This window comes from Aspergillus ruber (genome assembly GCF_000600275.1).
Source record: "Aspergillus ruber CBS 135680 unplaced genomic scaffold scaffold00036, whole genome shotgun sequence".
Classification (NCBI taxonomy): Eukaryota; Fungi; Ascomycota; class Eurotiomycetes; order Eurotiales; family Aspergillaceae; genus Aspergillus; species Aspergillus ruber.
In genome coordinates, this window is record NW_024467332.1 from 123,569 (window position 1) to 149,194 (window position 25,626).

General features: G+C 48.8%; 13 protein-coding genes across 13 annotated transcripts; 8 read left to right on the forward strand and 5 right to left on the reverse strand.

Moving 5' to 3' along the window:
* Positions 1 to 650: 650 nt before the first annotated feature.
* On the forward strand, positions 651 to 1,385 carry EURHEDRAFT_381174 (sterol desaturase family protein; the record flags this gene model as incomplete). The annotated part of the gene is made up of 1 exon (XM_040779383.1): positions 651 to 1,385. One exon carries the CDS (start codon positions 651 to 653, stop codon positions 1,383 to 1,385), a length of 735 nt encoding a protein of 244 aa, XP_040635002.1.
* Positions 1,386 to 2,060: 675 nt separating this feature from the next.
* On the forward strand, positions 2,061 to 2,334 carry EURHEDRAFT_246545 (uncharacterized protein). The gene has a single exon (XM_040778090.1). It carries the CDS (start codon positions 2,137 to 2,139, stop codon positions 2,296 to 2,298), a length of 162 nt encoding a protein of 53 aa, XP_040635003.1. The 5' UTR covers positions 2,061 to 2,136; the 3' UTR covers positions 2,299 to 2,334.
* Positions 2,335 to 2,749: 415 nt separating this feature from the next.
* Positions 2,750 to 4,138, forward strand: gel1 (1,3-beta-glucanosyltransferase gel1; the record flags this gene model as incomplete). The annotated part of the gene is made up of 1 exon (XM_040784999.1): positions 2,750 to 4,138. One exon carries the CDS (start codon positions 2,750 to 2,752, stop codon positions 4,136 to 4,138), a length of 1,389 nt encoding a protein of 462 aa, XP_040635004.1.
* An 892-nt stretch (positions 4,139 to 5,030) lies between these two features.
* Positions 5,031 to 8,162, forward strand: EURHEDRAFT_416562 (putative cellobiose dehydrogenase). Its single transcript, XM_040782991.1, has 2 exons — positions 5,031 to 7,493; positions 7,546 to 8,162. The coding sequence occupies exons 1-2, from the start codon at positions 5,322 to 5,324 to the stop codon at positions 8,149 to 8,151; spliced, it is 2,778 nt and encodes a 925-aa protein (XP_040635005.1). The 5' UTR covers positions 5,031 to 5,321; the 3' UTR covers positions 8,152 to 8,162.
* Positions 8,163 to 8,923: 761 nt separating this feature from the next.
* On the forward strand, positions 8,924 to 9,332 carry EURHEDRAFT_465187 (putative Cu-dependent DNA-binding protein; the record flags this gene model as incomplete). Its single annotated transcript, XM_040785006.1, has 2 exons — positions 8,924 to 8,999; positions 9,115 to 9,332. 2 exons carry the CDS (start codon positions 8,924 to 8,926, stop codon positions 9,330 to 9,332), a joined length of 294 nt encoding a protein of 97 aa, XP_040635006.1.
* Positions 9,333 to 9,406: 74 nt separating this feature from the next.
* On the forward strand, positions 9,407 to 9,892 carry EURHEDRAFT_381177 (uncharacterized protein; the record flags this gene model as incomplete). Its single annotated transcript, XM_040779384.1, has 1 exon — positions 9,407 to 9,892. The coding sequence occupies one exon, from the start codon at positions 9,407 to 9,409 to the stop codon at positions 9,890 to 9,892; it is 486 nt and encodes a 161-aa protein (XP_040635007.1).
* A 171-nt stretch (positions 9,893 to 10,063) lies between these two features.
* Positions 10,064 to 12,522, reverse strand: EURHEDRAFT_465276 (putative actin polymerization protein Bzz1; the record flags this gene model as incomplete). Its single annotated transcript, XM_040785013.1, has 6 exons — positions 10,064 to 10,443; positions 10,502 to 11,624; positions 11,678 to 11,758; positions 11,802 to 12,329; positions 12,392 to 12,418; positions 12,478 to 12,522. The coding sequence occupies 6 exons, from the start codon at positions 12,520 to 12,522 to the stop codon at positions 10,064 to 10,066; spliced, it is 2,184 nt and encodes a 727-aa protein (XP_040635008.1).
* Positions 12,523 to 12,872: 350 nt separating this feature from the next.
* Positions 12,873 to 15,026, forward strand: dbp5 (ATP-dependent RNA helicase DBP5). Its single transcript, XM_040782992.1, has 6 exons — positions 12,873 to 13,197; positions 13,262 to 13,457; positions 13,511 to 14,008; positions 14,059 to 14,296; positions 14,348 to 14,548; positions 14,598 to 15,026. Exons 1-6 carry the CDS (start codon positions 13,110 to 13,112, stop codon positions 14,868 to 14,870), a joined length of 1,494 nt encoding a protein of 497 aa, XP_040635009.1. The 5' UTR covers positions 12,873 to 13,109; the 3' UTR covers positions 14,871 to 15,026.
* A 472-nt stretch (positions 15,027 to 15,498) lies between these two features.
* EURHEDRAFT_487288 (putative GTP cyclohydrolase II) lies at positions 15,499 to 17,334 on the forward strand. The gene is made up of 4 exons (XM_040785579.1): positions 15,499 to 15,696; positions 15,747 to 16,703; positions 16,758 to 17,039; positions 17,094 to 17,334. The coding sequence occupies exons 1-4, from the start codon at positions 15,619 to 15,621 to the stop codon at positions 17,097 to 17,099; spliced, it is 1,323 nt and encodes a 440-aa protein (XP_040635010.1). The 5' UTR covers positions 15,499 to 15,618; the 3' UTR covers positions 17,100 to 17,334.
* Positions 17,335 to 19,036: 1,702 nt separating this feature from the next.
* EURHEDRAFT_406163 (uncharacterized protein) lies at positions 19,037 to 19,438 on the reverse strand (the record flags this gene model as incomplete). The annotated part of the gene is made up of 1 exon (XM_040780444.1): positions 19,037 to 19,438. The coding sequence occupies one exon, from the start codon at positions 19,436 to 19,438 to the stop codon at positions 19,037 to 19,039; it is 402 nt and encodes a 133-aa protein (XP_040635011.1).
* A 1,096-nt stretch (positions 19,439 to 20,534) lies between these two features.
* Positions 20,535 to 21,358, reverse strand: EURHEDRAFT_547025 (uncharacterized protein; the record flags this gene model as incomplete). Its single annotated transcript, XM_040787468.1, has 2 exons — positions 20,535 to 20,926; positions 21,203 to 21,358. The coding sequence occupies 2 exons, from the start codon at positions 21,356 to 21,358 to the stop codon at positions 20,585 to 20,587; spliced, it is 498 nt and encodes a 165-aa protein (XP_040635012.1). The 3' UTR covers positions 20,535 to 20,584.
* A 170-nt stretch (positions 21,359 to 21,528) lies between these two features.
* EURHEDRAFT_416566 (uncharacterized protein) lies at positions 21,529 to 22,133 on the reverse strand (the record flags this gene model as incomplete). The annotated part of the gene is made up of 3 exons (XM_040782993.1): positions 21,997 to 22,133; positions 21,795 to 21,940; positions 21,529 to 21,604 (listed from the first exon to the last, which is right to left on the reverse strand). Coding segments are annotated over exons 1-2 (268 nt in total), but the record flags the coding sequence as incomplete, so codon positions are not given.
* Positions 22,134 to 23,785: 1,652 nt separating this feature from the next.
* On the reverse strand, positions 23,786 to 24,433 carry EURHEDRAFT_416567 (uncharacterized protein). Its single transcript, XM_040782994.1, has 2 exons — positions 24,319 to 24,433; positions 23,786 to 24,257 (listed from the first exon to the last, which is right to left on the reverse strand). The coding sequence occupies exons 1-2, from the start codon at positions 24,383 to 24,385 to the stop codon at positions 23,977 to 23,979; spliced, it is 348 nt and encodes a 115-aa protein (XP_040635014.1). The 5' UTR covers positions 24,386 to 24,433; the 3' UTR covers positions 23,786 to 23,976.
* Positions 24,434 to 25,626: the final 1,193 nt, after the last annotated feature.

Here is a 25,626-nt window from a genome sequence, read left to right on the forward strand (position 1 = left end):
ACAACCATAATATTTTGGTAGAATGAATATGGTCGGAATAAGACCGCATACCATCAGCAGAACGACAGAAGCTACAATTTTCTGTGAAGACGGGCCGCAAGGATGGATGATTACATTTACCAACTGCGAGGATGGAGTCTACTTTGGATCAAGGTAAGATGGCGGACTTCACCTTGCACTGGAGGTTGACAAGGGTGGACGATGGAGACATCGACGTTCTTCAGAGCCAGGGGAAGCTCACTGTAGAGTCGATGGTTGATGCCTTGCGCCTGCAAAATAACCCTGTCTGTTCGTGTCCACGGCCGCTAAAGTACGTCTGACCTTCCATGATAATCCTAGCAAGCTGCAGGTGTACCCTGACGAATTTCAGAGAAGGAGACTGCTCTGTATATTGTAGAACTCATTTCGACAAAAGTATGCGATTCCTCGTTCAATTTCTATTCCATGGATTGAATGCGACCAGGTCCAGAGAAAAGAGATCTTCACTCGCAGTCAGAATATGAAATCGGAGATTTGAGGAACCGAGGCATCTCGATTACCCCACGGTTGATCAGGATCTCCATAGTTCATTTAAATGCAGGAACACGCCTCACCAACTGTCACTGTACTTCCTATTTTTTCAATTGAACGCGACTGTGCAACTGGACAAAATGGACGCCTGGGCCAACATCGTGGAATCCTACTCTCCGCGATCCATCGAATTCATCGGAACACTTCTCGTTCAACTACTCACATTCTGGCTACCATCGCTCTATTACCTCTCCCTCGACGCCTTATTCCCCTCCTTCTCGCAACGTCATAAAATCCAACCGGCCCCGAAACAACCCACCGGAAAAGATATCTGGCACTGCGTCGCGGTAGTCGCGAGGAACCAACTCCTCTCCACGGCCCTCCACTTCCTCCTAATCACAGCGACGACCTACGCCGGTCTCCCGTCGTCCTATCGAATCGAAACGACCCTCCCAACCCTCTTCGAATTCTTCCGCGACTTCATCATCAGCCTTTTCCTCCGCGAAGCCCTCTTCTACTATAGCCACCGCTTTCTCCATAGACCATACTTTTACGTCCGCATCCACAAGCAACACCACCGCTTCACAGCGCCAATCGCGTTGGCAGCACAATATGCACACCCCATAGAGCAGATTTTCGCAAACATTCTACCGATAACTCTCCCCCCGCAGATCCTGAAAAGCCATATATTCACGTTCTGGGCGTTTCTGGGGTACGAGTTGTTTGGGACGGCGACGGTTCATAGTGGATATGATTTCTTGGGAGGACAGGCAAGGATGCATGATTTGCATCATGAGAAGTTCAATTTGAATTATGGATCGATGGGGGTGTTGGATTGGGTGCATGGGACGGATCGGTTGAGGAAAAGGGAGTAGTGATGTGGTAAATGGGTGTTCGCACTTAGGATATACCGCGGAGTGTTATTCTGCATCCATATACTTTATATAGCGAGATCAATTGGTCAATTGATTCTTATCCTACCAGTCTACTCCGTGCCCCTATGAAATACTTACAGCGTCCGACCTAGTTCCAAGCCTCCAAGTCTCCTAATTCTTTGCAAATAGCGCCTAGTCTTGGTACAGAGTACACACTGCCAGCGCCAAGTCCACGAGACCTTGACTCTTCGCCGTTACTTCATGCGTTGCAATATACAACCGAACTGGTCAGGGACATGATTGCTGCACTATGACAAGAATAAGGTTCTGCTGTATTCCGTAGCGTCGACCAGTTTTGACTACAATGACGCCACTTCGCAGGGACTGATATTAACTATGGCGCACAATTATTAGTAACACCGAGACTGAAACACGGAGAATACTCGTTTCGGACCAAGCCCCCTAAGGAAGGTTGCAGCCAGGAACGTGCGGTTAGATCGGTGATCGTTTCCGTTAGCAGTGCTAGATCTGTTGACGTAGTGGTGAATAGGGGAGCAGAGTAAAGAGCCCAAATGCTGTGGTTTCTATAAAAGTATAAGTAAATAAGCGCTAGAGACTCCATGCCCGTTGCGCTGCATCATTATGGTGTGGTGGTTGGCCAAATCGTAAGCCGAGGCCCCGTATGTTTCAGGATAATCTATTGGTGCACTGTGCATAATCTGCAGGGTCTGCATTGGAATGTAGCCACGCAATGAATTGGCACCGTTACAGCTGTACAACTATATTTACCTACTACGTACAGAGTACAACTACGTCCTGTATAAGTGTAGTACTCTGCTCTCGGTACTCATATGCTTGTGTGTATCGTATTGTATCGGAAGCAAACGAACCAATCCAGGGTCTTCATGTCTAAATAGGGATACAATTCCCCACAGCGGCACACATAAAAGGAAACAGACTCTTGGCTTTCCGCCTTTAAGAGACCCTGATTGGACTTCAGCAGCGCTCCAGCCCTTGACCCTGACTCCAGACCCCACTGGACCCTGACACTACACCAATAAAAGTATGCCAAACCGGACCAAGCGGCGATCTGGATGATCTTTGTCAGGGAGGATGTGACAGTACGAGACCCGTAACTGAATACCAGGAGTACATAATCACGCCGTTCCCTTCCTTCCCTTTTCTCTTCCCTTTCTATCCCTTCCATTCTTGTCTGCCCTTGACACGCCTTTGTTATTTCCCTTTCTATAGTCATTCATTCCTTTATTTTTCTGCGTCTTTGATCCAGCCTCTCGTTATCTACTATATTAATCTCTCCATTCTTTCTTTCATTTCCCCCATTCCATCTGACAATCGCTACAACAATGAAGGGCACTACCATCGCTACCTCCCTCGTCTTGGGAGCTTCGTCAGTCCTGGCGGCCCCCTCCAAGATCCAGGCCCGTGACGATGTGACTCCCATCACCACCAAGGGTAACGCTTTCTTCAAGGGCGACGACCGTTTCTACATCCGTGGTGTCGACTACCAGCCCGGTGGCTCTGGTGACCTTGCGGACCCTATCGCTGATGCCGATGGCTGCAAGCGTGACATTGAAAAGTTCAAGTCTCTTGGCTTGAACACCATTCGGGTCTACTCTGTCGACAACTCCAAGGACCACGATGAGTGTATGAATGCGTTGGCGGATGCGGGCATCTACCTCGTCCTTGATGTCAACACCCCCAAGTACTCCCTCAACCGCAAGGACCCCAAGCTGTCCTACAACGACGTCTACCTGCAGTACATCTTCGCCACTGTCGAGATGTTCGCTCAGTACAAGAACACCCTCGCTTTCTTCTCCGGAAACGAGGTTATCAACGACGGTCCTTCATCCAAGGCCGCTCCCTACGTCAAGGCTGTCACTCGTGATATTCGCCAGTACCTTCGTGAGCGTGACCTTCGTACCGTGCCCGTTGGTTACTCTGCTGCCGATATCGACACCAACCGTCTGCAGATGGCCCAGTACATGAACTGTGGTACCGACGACGAGCGCAGCGACTTCTTCGCATTCAACGACTACTCGTGGTGTGACCCCTCGTCGTTCTCTACCTCTGGCTGGGACCAGAAGGTCAAGCTGTTTGACGGCTATGGTCTTCCTCTCTTCCTTTCCGAATACGGCTGCAACACCAACACTCGTAAGTTCGAGGAAGTCGAAGCTCTCTACTCCACCAAGATGACCGGTGTTTACTCTGGTGGTCTCGTCTATGAATACTCTCAGGAGCCCAGCAACTACGGTTTGGTCAAGGTTGACGGCGACAGCGTCAAGGAACTCAAGGACTTCGATGCTCTGAAGACCGCCTTTGAGAAGACCTCCAACCCCGAGGGTGACGGTGGTTTCAACAAGACTGGTGGTTCCAACGCTTGCCCCAAGAAGGAGAAGCCCGCCTGGGATGTCTCCGACGATGCCCTTCCTGCCATCCCTGAGCCCGCCAAGAAGTACTTCAAGGACGGTGCTGGCAAGGGTGACGGTTTCTCCGGCTCTGGCAGCCAGTCCAAGGGTACCTCCTCCACCGGCACTGCTGAGCCTGGCTCCGCCTCCGTCTCCGGCAGCGACTACAGCAGCAGCGGCAGCGGTGGCTCTTCTTCGTCCTCTCCCTCTAGCTCCGAGGGTGCTGCTGCCGGCCTGAAGGTTCCCAGCTTGACCATGGCTCCTGTTGTTGTCGGTATGGTGACCATCATGTCGACCTTGTTCGGTGCCAGCCTGATCATGGTCTAATTTTCTCTTTTCTCACCTTCTAAATTGTCATCTTCGATTCTTTCGCTCTTCATTTCGTTCGGTACTCAATGGGATATACCTGATTCTGTCCTGGCGTTGGAGATATCTAAACCTCGGACAAGAGACAATGTACAGTTGCGGTTAGCGTAGACTTTAATTCATGTTTTATGAATTGTTTTTAGTATGCTTATGTATGGCCTTACAAGTAGTTCGTACTTTGAATTAGGTTATTCCCGACTAAATCCGACTGTTCCTGCAGACTCGGAACAATCCGATATGGCACGTGATCAGCCTGACAGGTGACCCACATTCTTCAGGATATCTTCGTCTTCGTCTTCACCTCTCAATAGTCAATTACCGATCTTCCCATACTCAATTCGCAGACACGAGGGATCGATCCTCCGACATTGGGCCTTATTTATGTGAGTATCTCCGAGCAGCAATCTGAACCATATCTAATCCAGTCAGGGGCCGAATCCGGTGGATCACAGACCAGCCAGACCACGCCGAGATGTCTACCACCGAGTCATGCATCCAGCAATCCGAATTAATATGAGAGAATCAACATGTCTTTTATGATGATCTGTTCGATACAATTCTCCGTTGATGGAAACCAATAATAACCCCCGATTAGAGAGCCGTTTACTCCGATTCGAGCGATGGAACGATGTCGTTTCGGGTTGATGGACATTGAACTATGCCTCAAACAGCCACTGTTCGTGAGCTCCACTCCGAGATACTATCTACAGAGCACGGATTATTCTAGTTCTCTACGCAGTCCTCGGCATATTGACGGATATTGTTGTACTCTACGCACAGGGTACTGCATCGTGAGAGGCCTCGGTCCTCTTCTCCATACTACTACTCGGCGTGTGTCCACTGGTTAATATGCTCAAATCATTAGTGAAATTATCCGTCATCCTTCATATGCCCTTGGACATTGCCCCTCGTTCTAGGCTGGGGTCTGGCTTGGGACCTGACTGGTATATGAAGCCATGACTGCCCATCATGGCTGATCACTTTCTCTGCAAACCATTCTTTTCTTTTTTTTGTATTCATCCTTTGATTCTTTCTTTCTTCCGGCCGTTGCCGTTTTTTATTTTTTTGGGTTGCTGCTGGGACGGCTGACCCTTTCATTCTTTATCCTTGCTTTCTTTTTTCCACTGTCTGGTACATTGTCAATATGCGTTCTCTTACCTGGCTGACGACCCTAACCACGGCCCTTGGTGTGGCCGCCTCGACCACCGAGTCATCTGCTTACAGTGACCCCGCGACAGGCATCGACTTCCAACGTTGGTGCGATGATGACTCCGGCATGTGCTTCGGCATGGCCCTCCCTGAGACCGTCAAGTCCGACTTTATCGGTCAGATGGTCGTGCCGCTGTCCGACTCCAAGGGCTGGGGTGGTGTCAGTCTTTCGCCCTCAATGACCCAATCGCTGCTCATTGCCGCGTGGCCAAATGGTGACTCTGGTGTTGGTTCTCTCCGCCAAGCAACATCGTACACCAACCCGGACGTGTACCAGGATGCCAGCATCGCCGAGATCCCCGACGGTGTGTCCGTCAACAGCACCCACCTCACCTATACCTTCCTTTGTAAAGGGTGCATTGTCGGATCGCCGACTTCGTTCAAGGCAAGCGCAGACACCAGCTTCCTCGGCTGGGCCCTGTCCAAGACCAACCCCACCACCCCTAGCTCGCCATCTTCCGTTCTTTCCTACCATGCTGCTGGCTTCGGTACCTTTGAGGTTCTCCTGTCCAAGGCCAAGTCGGCGAAGTACTCTACCTGGGCTGCCAAGGCCAAGTCCACCGCTACTCCTTCTGGCAGTGCCACGCCGTCTTCTTCGGCCCTTGCTAGCCAGACTCCCACCCCCAGCGTCGCCCCGACTGTGTCGAACGCTACCTATGACTATATTGTTGTCGGTGGTGGTGCGGCCGGTATCGTTGCCGCAGAGCGTCTGGCCGAGACGAAGAAGAAGGTCCTCTTGGTCGAGCGTGGCGCTGCCTCGATCGCCTCCATGGGCGCTGACAACACTCTCTCCTGGAACAGCTCCCTGACTCCCTACGATGTTCCCGCTCTGGGCAGCTCGCTGTCTGAGCTTGGCCTCGTAAGCGACTACCTCTGCCCTGACACAGCTGGCATGGCTGGTTGCGTTCTTGGTGGCGGTACAATCATCAACGCTATGTCGTTCATCCACCCTCCCAGCCGCGACTTTGATGACAAGTGGCCCCAGGGCTGGAAGTGGAATGACGTTTCTGCCGCTGCTAAGCGGATGTACTCTCGCAACGCCGGCAGCATGCTCCCCTCTGCTGATGGCAAGCGGTATGACCAGAGCCTGTTTAAGGTGCTCTCGTCATTCCTGAACCGTCTCGGCTGGAAGTACGTCAACCAGCATGAGCAGCCTGACGAGAGACACCAGATGTACAGTTATCCGTCGTGGTCTGCTGCGGACGGTATCCGCGCTGGTCCTGTGCGGTCGTACCTCCCTCTAGCTCAGGACATGGACAACTTCAACCTCCGTCTGCAGACCAAGGTCCGTCGTCTGGTGCGCCGTGGCGGTCGCGTGACTGGCGTGGAGGTCGAGAAGGAGAATGGTGGTGTTGAAATCATCCACGTTCGCGCGGGCGGAAAGGTGGTCCTCGCTGCTGGATCGATGTCGACTCCTCGCATTCTGTTTAATTCTGGTATCGGTCCCGACGAGCAGCTCAAGAACGTCCAATCTGGTAGCACTGGTGTTACCCTTCCTCCCTCCGGGGAATGGATCAACCTGCCCGTCGGCCAGAACCTGAAGGATCACCCCATGTTCACGATCAAGGTCGACACGCGCGCCAACTTCACCACCTTCAACACGTCCAGCGTCATTCCTGGCCCTAGCGCTGTCGTTCAGCGACTTTATGAACAGGCCTCTGGCGTTCTCGCCCAGGGTGGCCACAGACTCCAGTTCTGGACTTCGCTCGAGGGAACTGACGGCATTACCCGGTACTTCCAGGCCTCATGCTCTGCAGCTAAGAACGGCGTCATTACGATGAAGCTCTACCTGACCCACGGCGCTACCTCGTCGGGTGTGTTGGGTATTAACGGACAAGGCTCGACGACCATCGAGACGGAACCGTACCTGCAGACCGAAGAGGACAAGGAAGCGACCACACGGTTCTTGCAGGGCTTGGTGAAGGACCTGAAGAACTCGCCTATGGGATTTTCGATTCAAGACTTTAGCGATGTCGAGACCTTGCTGGCGCAGAAGACTGCCGGTGACCACTATCTCGGAACTGCGAAGATGGGTACGGATGATGGACGCAAGAACGGTTCCTCTGTCGTTGACACTAGCGCCAAGGTCTACGGCACCGAGAACTTGGTATGTCTCACCCTCCCCTTTATTATCTCAGATGCAGAGCTAACAACCGCAGTACATCGTCGACGCAAGTATCCACCCCGACCTTCCCACCGGCAACACCCAAGCGATTGTCATGATCGCCGCCGAGGCAGCCGTTGAGAAGATCGTCGGTTCTGCATCACAGGGTATCTCTGGCGCTGCCTCTTCGGTGGTGCTTTCTGCCTCTGCGCAACCCACCGTTATCGCGGCAGCGACTAGCACCGTCGACGCAGTGACTACCAGCGTTGTCGATGAAACTCAGACCACGACCAAGATTGAGTCTGCGGTGGGGCCTAGTGACGTCGCTACTGGTGTTCCTGGTGCCCCGCCTGCCCCTAGTGACGCTGCACCTGTTCATAGCGACAGTGCTGCTCCTAGTGACAACCAGAATGTCAACGCACCTGTTCCTGTGCGCACGCCCACACCTAGCGACGCCAGCGCAGAGGGTCAGAGTGAAAAGCCTAGCCAAGTCGCCTCGACTATTTACATGACCGCTACCGCTACTGCCACAGCCACGCACACCAACATCGTAACTCTCACGCACAGCAGCGTCAGCACCGTGACCGTTACCGCCGGCCAGGCCCAAGGACAGGTTCAGGGCCAGCAGGGACAGTCAGAGTGTACCTGTGCGGTTTACTAGTTTGTACCGTGTACCATAATTACTTTATTGTAGAATAAATAGAATCTGTACCAGATACAGAATGCAAATGCAGAAAATGACTCATTATATGTATACTCCGCGGAATGCGGCACAGGGGCATTTGTGGTGGTAACCTCGGTACGAAAATCCCGCAAATAAGCTAGTTGAGTTAAAATGATGTTATTGCAGACAAGCCTTGAGTGATGTACTAGTACATCTCATACTAAATAGTAGAAACAACACATGCTAAGGACAGAATACAAGTGCTAGATGCTCACCTTCACTATGAGTAGACCCTACTTCACTGTCCATTTTACTCTGCATTGAAATCGCTACACCATTCCCGACAACCCAACCGAGCCTGACCAAACCATTGGTCCAACCATTCCAGAACCAGACCCAGAAAGACGCAACCACGGCCCAGCAACGTTTAATTAGCTTATGTACCGAGCACATGTATGGGCAGGCAGAAGAATTCTCCAAGTCAGCGTCCTTACTCCGCATTGCTTATGAGGGATTTGCGCAGATGCCTCACTATAACTGGCAGCAATGGACCCTCTTTCTCGGGTGTGAGGATGATTTTCCGGGAAGGGCGATCTCTTGGGTCGATCATAGCCTTCAGGAGTATGTATGGTTTGGGTTATATCATATGGAGTAGTTGGTAGAGGGGACGTATAAATCGCCTCTCGTCTACTTATTAGGAGGACTGCACTCATATTGCTCTTTCTTCCCTACTCTTCTACATTTACCTCTACAAAAAGAAAACAAAAAAATGTTAATAAATAACCAAAAATACTCCTGCGAGGCCTGCATCCGCGGCCACCGCGTAACAACCTGCAAACACCACGGTACGTCCATTAGTCCCTCTCCTAGTCCTTCCCACCTCTCTCTCTCTCTCCCTCTCTCTCTCTCTCTCTCTCCACTGCAATCACTCGCAGCGTAATCCAAATACTAATAGGAAAGATACAGACCGCCCCTTAACAAAGATAAACCGCAAAGGCCGCCCCTTCTCAACATGCAGCATCTGCCACCGCACGCCCTGCGCTGTTCCTGATGAACATGTTAGAATAAGGAAGGAGAGGGAGGGGGAGAGTAGGCATCATTATAAGGTATGCTTTCTTACCTCTCGGGGAGTATATATGGGAGTGGTTATGGTTGGGTTGAGCAAAGGACGGGGCTAAGGTGTTGGCAGAAACCAAATGGGAGGTATACGAGGCCATTTCAGGGATTTTTGCCGATTGCGCCGAGGCCGGCGATGAAGTCGGGGTTGTCGATTGCGATGCAGACACAGCCTGCTCCGGCTGAGAGGAGTTCCGAGGAACGGTCACCAAACTATCAGGTTGAATTTACGCCTAAAGAGGAATCCGATATCGCTTCTCAGATGAGTGCGACGAACATGGTCACAACAACAGCGACCACAGATAAAATAGACGACCCTTCTGCGTCAGTTCCTGACTTGAGTGGATCACTTCCTTCGACTTCTTCGATAGCATCGAGTGCGTCGTCATCATCGTCAGATCTTATGCCAATGCCACCGCTAGATTTTCCGCTGGATCTGGAGTTGGAGTTGCCGTTACCGATTCTCGACAGTAACTGGGATCTGGATACTGGTATGGGGAAGATGAATACAACAAGTGGGCTGGGTGGTATATGGCCGCTGGATCAGACAGGATTCTGCGGCCTGGATGATATGTCTGTGTTCCCTGGACAGAATACGCAGTTTTGGGTTGGGGAGTTGTAACAAATGTTCATGGCTTAAGATAGTGACATCCATTGGACTACGAAGTCACGTCAGACTAGACTAGATAGAATAGACAAGTCATTCATATACATGACTGTACAAACAAACCACGCTCATGCAATGCAAAAATACACACAAAAAACAAAAACAAACAAATCTATGTACACAGAATCAGACTTCCTGAATATAATTCGCAGGTACACTCTTTGTCACACCACCACGCTCCACATCAGCCCACCCATCGCCTCCGTCTCGATTAACCAACACGAATCTGTCGCCCTCTGCCATGTCCCATTCCATCTCGCTCCGCGCGTTATACTCGTACATCGCCTCAACGTATTGTAGTTTCTTTGCGCCGCGGCGAGGTGCAACGGCTGGGCCGATTTTCTTGCCAGCTGCGTGGCCGGCTGAGGAGTTGGAGTAGACGGAGTTGCGACGATCGGTTATGGAGGGGACGGGGGATTGTGCGGGTGCCGGGGCTGCTTCGACGTAGGAGGCTGGAACGAGGCCAATTTGGGCGCCGGAGCGGACGGTCAGCCATCCGGAGCCGTCTGTTTGACACCTGTTAGTGTGCGATTTTATGGAGTGAGTGGGTGGGGTGTGGCTTACCATCTGGCTCGATGATGACGATTGTGTCGCCCTCTTGCACATTAACTTCATCTTCGCCTTGTGCTTGGTATGGGTATAGCATCCTGCCTCTCGATTCACTAGGCTTTGGCGCAGGTTCAGGTGGTGGACTAATGTACGCCGCAGGAGGTGGTGCGAGAACCCTTCTTACCGGCGCCGGCTTGCTTTCAACGGGTGGTGCTGGCGATGTAGGCGTTTCCGCTCCGCTGGAAGGTTGGGATGCCACGTTTGGCACTGATCGGTTCGCGTTCGTTGCGTATCCCGAGCTCAGTGAGTTCATGGTGTCCTTTCGTGTTAGTGATGGAGCGGTGGATGAAGTAGTCGAGGCTTCAAGGTCGAGTGGCGGCATAGAACTAGCCTGTTCCTGACGCTCTGCCTTAAGTCGCTTCTTGTCTTCTTTACTCTGTTCTCCAGGGCATTCGGCAGGTACTTTCATCTCGCACTTGCTGTGGCAGGTGTATCCACAGTCCCGGCAGTCAAAGCCCTTGGCTGACAATCCCCAGATGCGCTCGCCACACAGATCGCAGTTGGTAGGAATTTTGAACGTCTGCGACTTGAAGTTGTGGTTCTGAGCTCCAACGGACAAGTCACCCACCACAGCCATAATTGTAGATGTTTCCACCTCAGCCGCCACTCGCTTGCGATCAGTCTCGTGGAAAGCTTCCTGCTGGGGGAATAGAATCCGCACGACATCCACCTCACTCGATCCATCCTGATCTTGTCGTGCTCGCTCCCTGTTCCGCCTTGAACTGTCCACTTCCCGCTTTTGCCTGTCGGCCTCGACCCGTAGCTCGCGGACTTGCGTCTTACTCTTACTGAGCAAGTTCCGCAAGAACACCTTGGCGGCTTCATCGGTGACAATCGATTCATCATCGTGCCAGACCGGACTGGCTTCAAATACCAAGTTTGGCGGCTCTTGTGTTTGGGTGACGTTGTGGCGTAAAAACATGTGCGAATCAAGGTGTGGCGCGTTCCGGGGTATCTCGTTCAAAAGGTTCAACATGTGGTCCATACTCTTTGCCATGTACGAGTTTTCGAGTTCGGCTCCGAGTGACCAGAGAGAGTTGAGCTTGGCTACACGAGTCTCGTTAAGGTCTTGCAGGCCCTACGCGCTGTTAGCCCAATGGTGACTCGGATTTAGTATGAGTCTCGACTCACGTCAATCATCTCAGGAACATATTCATGGTAGAACTTCTCCTTCATTTTATTTGTGATGTTGATATGGATGAGATATGTGTTCTGCAATCGTTAGCGGCATCCTCACACTGGTGCAATGACATACCTTGACGTTGTTCATCTCCAGAATCTGCTGTTGATACGCAGCTTGAGACTTTTGTTTACCGTGGTCAAACGACGACTCCATCTTTTTCCGCTTGTTTTCGACCTCCTGACACGCCCCGTCGTATTTCCCTTTCACTTTCTTCAAGTCACTATATGAGGCATCCCGTTCCTTCTCCAACTTGGAATGGAAATCGACATGACTCTTCCGAAGCTCGTCATACTGAACAGCCGCATGCTTCAACGGTTCTGCAACTTGAATAACCAGATCGTTGGCGAATTTTTCCCGTTCCCCCGCATGTGATTCAACAGCCGTCAGCTGTGTAGCCCATGTAGTCAACGACGCGGCCTCGAGTGATCCGGGGGTCATCGTAGGAGAATCTCCAACACTCAGTTGGCTAATTTTCTTAGCCCTGCGGTCGGAGTATTTCTTGCATAGTGCGTTCAATTTCGCGGCGTATTCCTTTTCGATCGTGCTTCGTTCTCGGTAGAATTGTTGAATCTCGTCGAGCCATGATATTCCGTTCGTCACCTGTCCTAATTAGCCATCGTCGGATCCGGCCCGATGCAATGCGCGGAGTCGATACGACGTACCCAGTTGTTCACGGGCTTGAAGGAGTCCTATATCACCGCAAGTTAGCTTCCATAGCATCTGCGAATACCCCGTACCGGAAGCATACCTTTAGCTCTGCCCCGAATTGGGGAGCGGCATCCAGAGTTGCCATGCTCAATTAGCGCATCGACTGCCAGGGACAAAACAGAACTGCAGCGCAATAGCAGAAATGAATAGACACGGCGACAACCTCTAATGAGTTAGTCAAGATAAATGCGATCCCGAACAACAGCTACGCAATGCGGGCCAAGCGGGGAACAAAGTAAAGTGGCTGGAGGCGTGCCTGTGACAATACAATACACCCGCTGTCAGGCCACGTTGACAGCCAAATGACCTCATTTGCACCGTTTCTGGAAGCGGTGTGACCATACCGTACAATACGACTAATAAGCGCCAGCCGCTCGGCTATATTCCTAAACGGGCTAGCGCGGGATGGTGGATTTTGGTTCGTCATTCTGGAGAGTCGACTCTTCGTCCATTATCACTGTTCAATCGCTTTTATTTTGCGCTCTGAACTTGTCAGAGCTCGACGTTTCTTGTCTACGTGCGTTCTTGCATTGACTCAACCTTTTCCGCTGTCAACTTTCGATTTTCTGCGCAGTTTGACGTGCCCCGCTGTCGCCTCTGCCCCTCCTACCACCACAATAAACAACTACTGAGCTCTTTTTCGACCTTTACTATTCTTAATTAACAACCAATATGTCCGCTGAACAGCCCACTGAAGCACCCCCGGCGGGTGGCTCCCTCACGGACCGCGTCTCGAAGCCCGAGGGCTCGGAGTCTGCAGGTACAATACCGTTTACCGATTATTGAAACACCAAACAAAAGCGTGAATCTAACGAATCTTACAGCTCCTGCTGAAAAGACAGACTGGAGCGAAGACATACCCCAGGACGATGATGTACCCCAGAACGATGGAGCTGCAGAAGTACAGAATGGTTCCAACCTCCAGGAGCCCGAATACAACGTCGAAGTCAAACTTAGCGACCTCCAAGACGACCCTAATAATCCTCTATTCTCCGTGAAGAACTTTGCCGACCTTGGATTGTGGGTGACTACCTTTTTATACGAGATCGGACTGGACTGACGCCTTTTCTCAGAGATGACAACATCCTCAAGGGTTTGTCCGCGATGAATTTCCGCAAACCATCGAAGATTCAAGAGAGAGCTCTCCCCTTGCTCTTGAGTAGCCCACCGAAGAACCTGGTCGGACAGTCGCAGTCGGGTACCGGAAAGACCGCCGCTTTTGTGTTGAACATCCTCAGCCGCCTAGACCTCTCCTCGGAGCAGATGCAAAAGACACCACAGGCCTTGATCCTGGCCCCGACTCGTGAATTGGCTCGTCAGATCGTTGGTGTTGTTCAGGTTATGGGACAATTCCTTACGGGGCTTCTTATTGGCACGGCCGTTCCTGCAGACTCCAACAGCCGTCCTACGAAGTTGGAAGCCTCTGTGGTCGTTGGCACACCGGGTACCGTTATGGATATGGTCAAGAGACGTACTATGGTTGCCGCTAAACTCAAAGTACTTGTTCTTGATGAGGCCGATAACATGCTCGACCAGCAAGGTCTCGGTGACCAATGTATTCGTGTCAAGGGGTGCGTCTACTCCCAACTTCTGTGGATGTGTTGGATACTAATTTTCATAGTCTGCTACCCCGAGACGTCCAGGTCGTTCTTTTCTCCGCAACATTCCCTACCCACGTTCACCGATATGCATCTAAATTCGCGCCGTCGGCAAACGAGATCACCCTGCAGCACGAGGAATTGACCGTCGAGGGTATCAAGCAACTTTACATTGACTGCTCAAATGACGAGGACAAATACCAAACCCTTGTTAACCTGTACGGTCTTCTCACCGTTGGTTCTTCTATTATTTTCGTCAAGGTTAGTCGCTCCCTTCTCTTCATGTTATATCATCCGTCTAATTTGTTGTAGACCCGTGCTTCTGCTTCTGAAATCGAGAAGCGCATGATCCAGGAAGGTCACAGTGTTGCATCTTTGACTGGTGGTATTGAGGGTTCGCAGCGTGACGCTGTCATTGATGAATTCCGTTCCGGAAAGGCCAAGGTCCTGATTACGACCAATGTTCTTGCCAGAGGTATTGACGTTTCTACCGTTTCCATGGTCATCAACTATGTAAGCCGCCCAGCTTCAACATGGCCATTATAGCGAGCTGACCATCCAGGATATCCCCGAAATCTACCAGCCCGGCAACCAGGAGAAGCAGGCGGATTACCAGACCTACCTGCACCGTATCGGTCGTACGGGACGATTCGGCCGTGTCGGTGTGTCGATCTCGTTCGTGTCCAACCGCGATGAGTGGAACATGCTCATGCAGATTGGGAAATACTTCAATGTTGATATTCAACGACTCGACACGACCGATTGGGACGAAGTGGAGGAGACTATTAAGAAGACGATCCGGAACCCGCGGTCCAACGCGACTTTTGGGAAGTGAGGAATAGTAGCGACTTCAAATAGATTGGATTAGCAATTCCTGCTACATGGCTAATGCGTGAAGAGTTATGAAATGTTTATGTTTATCAGATACCAAAATGAGTAAAGATTGCATTTACGTGACTTGCCGGTCGCACCGCATACTTAACCATCCCGACAATGTCCCTCATGATATCAGCGGGGACTTCCATCAGGTGGGGAGACGGAGGCCCCCGATCTGAGATAACGATAAGATAAAGGTGTTATCCCATGGTACTCTCCCTGAAGACACTGGTCAGCATCTGACTTTACTTCTATATCACTGTAAAGGAACATGGCAATAGAGAGCTTCCTTACTTGTATGTACCGCCTGGTATATGTATTGACGCCCAATCTGGGGACGAGGATCTACAACGGTCGATCGCCGTCCATAGAGCTATGAAGCTGTTCAACCGATAGAGCTGGAGAGCTGTCTACGTCTGGTAGTGCCAGTAAGCAGGAGAATAGGGACAGGCGAGAATACAATGGGAATAGCACTCTGTAGAGTAAAATAGAATAAGCACCGTAGTTATCTGGTCAACCAATACCGATAAGATGCGGGGTCACATGCTTGCTGCATCCAAGGGGGACACAAGAAGACCACGTCGTCAGCTCTCCCTCCTCTTCTCCTTCTTCTCCTTCTTCTCCTTCTTCTTCTTCCTCTCTCCTTCATCTCTCTCTCACTCTCCTTTCTCAGTTACTGTCTTCATTCTTACCACCGTTCATCCTCCATGATGACGACAGAGGAAGCCCCAACTTCGCCTATTCAGGCACCAAACTCTCCTACTCGCTACAGCAAGCACATTGTCGTACGTTTCTCTATTAACATCCTTGGAAGTGAGGAATGCTAACTCCTTAGCTCACCACTTACCCCGGCCAAAGCGGAGTCGACCCTGTCCCCCTGACCTGGGGCGCCCCCGATGCCAAATCCCGTGGCCCCGTCGTCGTCTCTCGCAGCGGCCCATTGCTCAAACGACGCAACGCAATGGGCGCCCATGGAGGCAGCTACAGCATCTACAACGCTCTAGCCATCGCCGCCGGAGACCTCCCCCCGGATTTCCGCCCGGACTTCCGCAACAGCGAGCCTACATTTAACTTCCCCTGGCAGCCTGCGTGGGCGGACAAGAAGAAGATTGTCTCGATGGATCCGTATGGTCATGATATTGTTAACCAGTTTCGGGAGGAGTTGGATGCTGGTTGGGATATCAGGCCTACTATGGCGATTACGAGGGCGAATATGAAACTGGCGGAGATTGAGGAGGCGGTGAGGAAAGGAGATCTTGAGGTAGATGGGAATATTGTTGTTGATGAAAGTGGTGAGGTGCGTGTTACTAAGGTTGCCGTTGAGCCGGTTTGGTATTTGCCTGGCGTTGCGGAGCGGTTTGGGGTTGATGAGGGCACGCTGCGTCGGACACTGTTTGAGCACACTGGTGGCAGTTACCCAGAATTGATTACTCGACCGGATCTGAAGGTCTTCCTCCCGCCAATTGGTGGACAGACGGTTTACATTTTCGGCCCTCCGGAGAGGGTGTCTGATGAGAACGTGAGATTGGCACTGCGGATTCACGACGAGTGCAACGGCAGTGATGTCTTCCAGTCAGATATCTGTACCTGTCGGCCATACCTTGCCTTTGGAATTCGTGAGGCAATCCGCGAGGCACAGAATGGAGGCAGTGGTGTCGTGATTTACTTCCGGAAGGAGGGACGAGCCCTAGGAGAAGTGATCAAGTACTTGGTGTACAATGCTCGCAAACGGGGTGGCGACACTGCCGATAAGTACTTTACTCGGACGGAGAACATTGCTGGAGTTAGAGATGTGCGTAACATCCCATTATCAATGATTGAGCCCTACTAACGCACTGAACAATAGATGCGCTTCCAAGCTCTGATGCCAGACATCCTGCACTGGCTCGGTATCAAGAAAATCGACCGCATGCTCTCCATGTCGAACATGAAACATGATGCCATCGTACAGACAGGAATCGAGATTGTCGAACGTATCCCCATCCCCGAGGAAATGATCCCCAGTGACTCGCGGGTAGAAATTGACGCGAAGATCAACGCGGGCTACTTCACAACGGGCAAACAGCATACGATGGAGGATCTGGCAAACGTGCGTGGACGTGGTTGGGAGAAGTGGGAGGATGTTACTGTGAGTGTTTCTGGACCCTGCTTGCATTCAAAGCATCAACTAACGTGGTTGTAGCATTAATACTATCTGTTGGAATGTTTACATCCCAAGAACTCTATAACTTTATGTTAGAATAACGATGAACCTATAGCGTGATTTGATTATATAACTCTGGGCATGTGTGTGGTAGATTTTAATGAATGAAATGAAGGATTGCACCTGAATATGGAGTAATATAGCATGTCGGTCCGTCGTCCAACATGTTTTCCCTTGCTCATTAGCAGAGCAATAAAGGTGTTCGTATTCATAAAGCGGCTATCTTTCATTTCCCACGTCATAGAAAACTCCGAGTCTGCCTACAATAGTGTCGTCGGATACCTTTCTAGATATAGATTGGAGCCTACGGCAAACTAAGCTTATAGGTGCAGTGGCTTTTCAACTCTCCCCAGTCTATACTAGCTTTTCTGATCCCTCTAAAACTAGGTCTACATCATGCTTGAAAAGACAGCTCTACATACCAATTATGAAATCATTCAGCATGCCTCAAAGGTCTGAAGAAGATCTACCACAATATCAAGCAACGATCTGATGTTTCCTTGAGACCTGAGCTATGTAGCTCTCTGTCAATCAATTGCCAGAAGTTGAAACTAAAAGAAGACGGGCTCTATGATGTCGAGCCCTCTCCATGTTTCTTTGGACACAGAGTCTTTGTCAAGGTTCATCGTCAAAGCTCCAAGATGGACGATAAATACCATCAGCAGCAACAGAATTTCTATAAAATGGTTGAGGAATATAGGGCTAATCCCTCCCGCCAGCGCGCCTATATGCTTGCCAATTATATGGTCTGGGACTTTGAATTATTTCCGAGAGGGCGTACGGAGGGCGATGAGCAAAGTCTTCATGCACTCACAGACTGGAGGCTATCTGGGTATGCAACCAAAAGACGTCAAAGTTGAAGACCATGGCTAATACTTATATCTATTTATAACAATTTTGACGAAGACGATGTCCTTCCGGAGGTGTTCCAACACAAGACTTTCTGCTCAAGTCCCTCAAGTTGGGGTCCTACCAAAGCTTACATCGACATAAACGAACCTCATGTTATTCTTATAATGAGGAATGACGTGCAGCAAAGGGGAGAATATTTACTGTGTGGAAAGGCTTTAACTATTGCGGCAACCATGATAACTGGCTTGGACAGGCTAGGCTCAGATGGTTTTTTATACATTCCGGTAAGCTCTTCTTTCTCTCCTAACCCTGTACTAATCAATCCACCTACTCCAAATTCTCCTCGTCTCCTTCATGGGAGCCCTACAAGGAAGAATCCTGCAGGCGTATTTTGATGGAGAGAAGCTTGTTATTTGAAAGACAAAATTTTACCGCTTTGGCTCCACTGACAATGTCAGAAAATCAATTGATGTCTTTATGTAACAAATGACTTGTGACCCTACGCTAGACACTAGAAGTGTGATCCAGGATAGCCTATAGTCGCCGAACCCGTCACATGAAGAGTCGGATGTATACCGCTGGTAACTTTGGGTTGTTGAAATAATTGGCTTTTATAACATAGAAACGATCCCGTGGAAAGTTCTCTAGTCTCCTATTTTTATATAATAAATTACTGAGAGTAACGATTATCCGTGATAGTTAAATGCCAAAGTATGTATCCCGTAAAAGTAACAGGCCAACGTCTATTACGTCTCAACCAGCTTCCGACGGAAATGCTCCATTTGCACAAGATATCTCCAAGCGCTGATAGCCGTAAAACATGATTGAAAATCCCAATCTGGAGTGACCGGCTTCAAAGCTCAAAGGACGAGAGAAGAATTCCCGGTTTGTGTATAGCATTTGATGTTTTTGTTTGGAAAATCGCATTATCGGTCTTGATGGTTAGAGTCCTAATAGAAACAAAAAAGATGGAAAACATGGACAATCATAAAAAGACCAGATTTTCGCCGTGTCCATTCATTCATATGTCCCATCATCAGTGATCTGTTCATGCCTTGACTGCTGAATGTTCACATGTATAATTTCCCAGCGCTCGGGGCAGTAACTTCTGAGGGAGAAAAGCAACAATGACCATATTCAGACCCAGTTTCTTCACCTAGTGAGTGAGTATTATTACCCTGACTTTCAGTGACGTTTGTATTTCGCTCATTGGAATGGTGGCTTCTTATACCCGACTGAAGCGTGGTTCCATCATCTTCACGGTTGCTCTCAACCAGCGTAATTTCCTCTAAGGAGCATTCGTTCTTTATATTCAGCCTAGATACAATATAACTCATGGCCTCGCCAATATCTTCACCAGCGCCATTGTTCTCTCTCAGCAAATGAGCTTGGCTCTCATTTGCCTGTCCTTGGTAGCTGTCTGGATCCTCATCGGCGCGGTAGTTTCTTGAATCTAACTGAGATATATCCATGGCTTCCCCGTCATCCTCCTAAATGCTGATTTCCGTACGGTTATCATTGACCGAGGGCTTCGACACTTCGCCCACATGACAGGTTTGAGCATGGCATGCTGCACTAATTGCGGCGCTGCAGCTACTGGCAAGTGGAGTGCTGTTCTTGAAATTCCTGAATTCCAAGACTAAAATAACGATCATAATTGAGGCACTGGGAATAACGGCAAATAAAATTGCCATTGGTGAATGGCCGCATGCAATGAGACGTTCTGGGGTCAGGTTTCCAGTCATATCATACAAGATAACCTCCACGAAAAACAGGCCCTGGGACACTAGCCAATGTAGTATCGTCTGGCTAATCAGCAGCGGACTACTGTATCAGTATGGGAGACTGAGGTAGTACGTCGAGCGCTGGAGCCCTTTTGGCCAAGAGACACGCAGTGGTTTACGTTCCATGGCGGTTAACATGTTATAGAAAAAGTATGCAACAGAAACAATGACCTGGGGGGTACTTGCAAGAAGGGCCATCGACATAATCCCTGAACGATTGCTGGCATTGGCACAAAGGTTTATCACTGTAGATGAATTGACACTTCCAAAGCCCAGGTTCCACAGTGCTGGGAGTGATACGAATTGACGTTTGTCCAACAAGTTAAAAAGGCTGATTAAAAGGAAAGTAAGTAACATTGTAACAAGTAAAAGCCAGCTGTACAAGTCAGAGGCGCTCGATAATGATTAAAACAACTCTTTTTAGAGAAAAAGGGGAATGGAGGAGGGGATCAAGCGAGGAATACCTACAACTAGAGAGCCAATCCCAAATTTGAGGCATCTGCAGCGCTTTTTCATTTTCTCCTCTTAGGCCAGAAAGTTGTAGGCTGAGATGGAATCTGTATTGATCAGCCAGCTGCCAACAATATGGGCCCTTTCCAGAAATGTTCCTCCTTGACAGTAAACATCTGTCCTTAGGAGCCCTATCAGGTCATCTAAGAAAGGATGATATGGCATCCCCAACTGTTAAGAATGTTTCCTTCCTATCATCATGCGCTGTCATGAGCATACAATAAATCTTGACGATGTTGCACAGAATAACGGTGAGGCACATAGGAAGGCTGAATAACAGCTGGCATCTCTCATCAACTTTTTTGGCTTAAGCAATAGTCAATCTCAAGGGCAGGGGGTGATAGGTTCAGTCTCCAGATAACACACAGATCCCGTGTCATGGACTTCAATATTCTTTGCCCATGAATTGCTTTTCCAGCGAGTTGCATCATTCAGATATTGTTGCAGCTCGTTTGCCTGCGGATACCTTTGTAAGATATCGATGAGACTTGAAAGGTCCTCCTTATCACCGAGAACAGAGTGGTCAGTCGCTATATTGTCTCGGTTGACATTAAAACTGAAATTATACGGAATATCCGACAAAAGAGTCACGTTCAATAGAGGAACTGACCAAGGTATGGAGGATGCGGACCAATTTCCAAGACCATTCTGGCCTGTATTGCTTGCCTAGGCAATTCTTGTAACAAGGATATTTTATACAGTTTGTTGGGCTGTCTACTACTTCGTTAGTGAGGTTAGGATAACTCGGTTCACTTTCACACATCCACGAAAATGAATTTGACAAATATTGCTCTGGTGAATTTCCCATACCAGCCCAGCGTAAGGATGCATTACCAGCATTCATACTGTTGGTAACGAGAACAAGACTCCCTCGGTCTGAAATATAGTCGCAGCGTAGGTAATGATTCATTTTTATGTATCAATTTGTTCGACTTTTGATACCTCAGAGTAGAAAGTGGGCACATTCATATGAAAGTGCTGCTCAGAGCAGCTTGCATAGTCATCATTCGACGGGTTGTTGAAATCAAAATCCGCAGATTTCAGGAAAACACCATAATCATGTGTGCCCAAGGCGGAAAACACAGCAGAATTGTACATGAGTTCCACGGTTAGGGGCTAGCTGTGAGGAAAGGGAAGACTGGGAACCAACACTAAATGAATTGGGAAGAAACCAACATTATCACCCATAATATACATCTTCTCCAGCCAACAAAATATAGATTCTTTGTGCTTGGTACATCGATATGGAGCCACTTCCGCTGAGTGTGGGCATTTTCAACATCTCGGCGAGATGGTGAATTTAAACATTGCATGCAGTAGTTACTTGCTGCCAGCAGAATTTTACTGAGGATGTTTATCAGTAAATGCAGACCACGGACCCAGTTTTTTGAAACATCACAATCTCCCTGATAAAACATGGCAGAAGTAATCCCCTTACCCTTAAACTTTGAATAAGAATGGATAACCGCAGCAATAGTCAGGGAGATGTTCAAGAACAGAATGATGAAAGCACAAAATGCGCAAATGAGAACACCTACCACCCATTCATGCTGCCGGCCCTCTTCTCGCCGGACCCTCTGGTCTACTTTGTTGGCAAAACTCTGAGGCAGGCAGACGGTAAGTTGTGATATCAGAGAAGTGGTAGATCCACTTTCATTTTTCCCCAGAGAATGACAGGCCCTATGGTATATTAGTCTCAATAGTATTTAATTCTTTAGTGGATCCAATATACTAACCCACCAAGTTCATATTCTTGGATGTCCTTTCCACGATTTTGTATATGATCGTACTTGAGCTTGCCAAATCGCCAATACCAATTCCGGATTATTGATTGGGGTGACAAGGGCGACTGGTCCATGATGTTCGATTCCATTTCTCATGGGCTTGGAGGAGAGCAAGGTGTCCGTTTCAAAGATCAGTGCTGGCGTCGCCCCACTTCCAACTTAATGTACACGAGACGGATGAAACCATGCAATCCAACTCGCATCATACAGCAAAATTGAACGCTGATTATAGGATGCCAAAGGTTGGAATACCAGGTCACAGTGTGGAGTAGCTGGCACAAGAATTTCATCAAACTAGCGGCAATGCCGTAATGGTTCTGGTTGTGACTGATACTTATAGGTCTCTCTCTGCTTGTAATGGGACATTTGTATCCAACCCTACGACAGAATAGAAACATAGAAGCTCACCAACAGAAAAGCAACTGGAATCCTAACTGCCAATCTACACCTCCATTATTCACAAGAAGCCTATGGCGAACCAAGCTAGGAGGCAAAGGCGTCAGTCTTAATTCTCCTTTGAATTAACCACACTCCATTTCTTCTCTTTCCACCTGTTCACCTTCTTCGGCTTCATTGTCTTACTTTCCATCTGTTTCTATTCTTTGATTCTAAGTAGCCAAACCTGCGCCATGTCCGAAAATATCAATATAAGCCATTCTGCAGCACTCCGGCCTCAGGCAGTTATCCCACCACTGGCTACCAGACAGCAAATCATTGATCGCTATCTCAATAGCCTGAAGAATACGTTTGATTTATTGAAGCTTGCGCCTGTAATATTGTATTCTGCAACAGCCAAAGCTTTAGGAATAAGAGAAGAGTTAAAGTTGCAAGTAAATGGTATCTACGATGAAATGCTGAAGCCCTGTTTCTTCGGCCCCGGCATGTCGAATATCAATGGCTTTCCTACTTATGTATTGCCTAGTGAGATTTATAATAACTACAAATCTTTTCGTGCTTTGATTGAGGAATATACTCACAAACCATCAAGTCATAAAATTGTACAGATGCTTGCAAAGGAGATGTCCTAGGCACGACCTTCGATAACTGACTAAATGGATTCAATTAGGGTATGTATCTCCCCTCCCTTCCGCAGAAAGAGGGGAAATATCGATAATCAAGATCATAGCTAATATTTATGCCATTTATAGCGGCTTTTGGAGGAATATAACCTTTGCAGAACATCTTATGAAGACCATGTACGTTCCACGACACCCGTCTTGGTATCCTGCTGAATCCTTCGTTGATACTCAAGGCCGACCTCATATCATACTTATAATGAGACATGAGATTGATAAAGCGAAGGAAGAGCTTTTGCGCGGCGAGGTCTTGGTCATATTGGCTGCTTCCATATCCAGGATGGAAACTCTGTATCTGGAGGAGCATGTATACATCCCGGTAAGAGTCCATTTCCCTGTCCATCCCATATGACCCCTTTCATCTAGCTCTTACTAAAGGGTTCCTCATTATAGATCCTCGCCTCTACTTTTATGTAGAGTCTTAAGGGGAGAATTTTCCAGGCGTACTTTGATGGGTCTAGTCTTAGAGTTTGGAAGTCGCGAATCTACAAGTCTTGAACATTTGGATAATGCCACTCAGAGTATCAAAACTTTCATGCAGCACATGACAAATGGTCATATCGGCAACACTTTCGGTGAGGAATAGGTTGTCCCAGAATCCAGCAGAGGAGCGGAGGATTGGTTTACTGACACAGCTGTTGTGGTAGTAGAGTTGATGGACCGGTCCGAACAGTTGAGTTTCAAAGCTATAGTATCTCTGATATTACTGGGTTGTTGCTAGACATAAAAGCCCCTCAGTATATCATCTGCCGTTGTCCATTCCAGAGCATCTAGGCCAACACGTAGCTCCTGCTCTTTAATCGCAGAAGCCGGCACCATCCCGTATATCGTACATGTACACCAAGCGCCGTTCGCACTAGCAGGCGCTGATAGCCCGACAAGCTGCATATGGATCCTCAATTCCGTGAAAATATCTCGCTTTATCCCTGAGAAACCCTCTGCGGTGTTCCAGACATCGACCACTATCCAACAACCGACCAGCACAAGCCTTGTCCACTGCGTATCGAAAGAATTGCGCATTTCCGCGGACATTATCCCTAGCGTCATCGATCATACTGTTTATTTTCAGAGCATATCCGATGCAGCCCGCGCAGTGTGATTTGTCCGGGACGGTGAGGCGGTGAAGGAGTAGACCGGCTGCATTGGGGGAAATGAGAAGTTGATTATGGATACTCCGAGGCCAGAAAAGGGGCCTTACCAATGGCGAGTGCGAATATGGCGAAAATAGTGCGAGCTAGAATTGGAAAATGTCGTAGGAGCAACATAATGCTGTGTCAATGGGTTAAAATATGTTGTATCAGGGTTCCAGATTCAGGAACGCTGTCAGATTCAGATCGGCACGTGGGGACAAATGCAAATCCGGGGGGGAAATGTACCGATTTCGCGCTAGCCCGATTAAGTAATTATCGATAGAGGGCTGTTGCTTTGCTGAGCTTGCATTTGTATATCCCAGAGGGACTGCTGGGCTTTCTCATACTGCTAGTATTATTCCCAATTGGTATATTCAATCAGGGTTAACAGAATCCACGCATTTGTCAATTAGGAATTGCTAAAGAATGCGCGAATCATTTCGATGGATGCCATTCTCATGGTAATTTCTATCATCAATACATCGGCCTTGGATGTTAATATTATTCTGAAGTGGTGCGTCCCGGTATATTCTCTAGTTTCAAATATGTTTATCTTAGTTCATTGCAAGGTTTCATGACCGCATCGTTGTGATCCAAACTACTTTGATTGGCCCCCTCTGTAGTTGGCCAATGCTCGCAATGGACTGCCATGGAAGCTACCTGGAATATGCCTACAGCATATGAGCAAAATAACACTAATAACAGATAACTCTCTGCATCCTCCGATAGATAATTAGGACCCAAATGCGCCTTTTCCTAGAGTTCTAACTTCGCCATTTGCTCTCAGTGGCATTCCGCCGCTGCGAATTCATGCGCGCATCCTTTTGTTCTAAACCTTGTCATATGGTCCATGGAACAAAACCAGATTTAACAATGGAAATACAAGAATAGGAGCAAGCCGTGGAAACCTTTCTGGTTCCTTTTGGCAAGCCACGGTTTTGTTCCCCGGCTCTGATCATTTGCATGACATGCTGATTACATCGTAGCAACGACGCCATATATATTCCCCGGGACATCTATTTTCTGACTGCATCATCCACGTTATTTCACTAAGCATAAGCTTTTACCCATTCTCTCAGCTATGGCGGTTGGTTACACCAGTGGATGTCAAACAAGAATCAAGCTAACATCCATATGCACCAGAATCATAGGTATATGATATGTTTCCTGACTGGTTCAGGCATGTCATGGTCTCGCACGTACGTTATTTTCCCTTGTTTTGTTAAACGTCTCTTGCTCATCCTGCTAGTCAAATCAATGACAATGGTGGCAAAGAACTGCCTCAGCGTCGGCTTTCCGCTCCGGCGCTTACGTTTGAGTATGTATTGATTCAAAAAAAGATCTGGAATTTGAAAGCTACTAACAACTATGGTGCT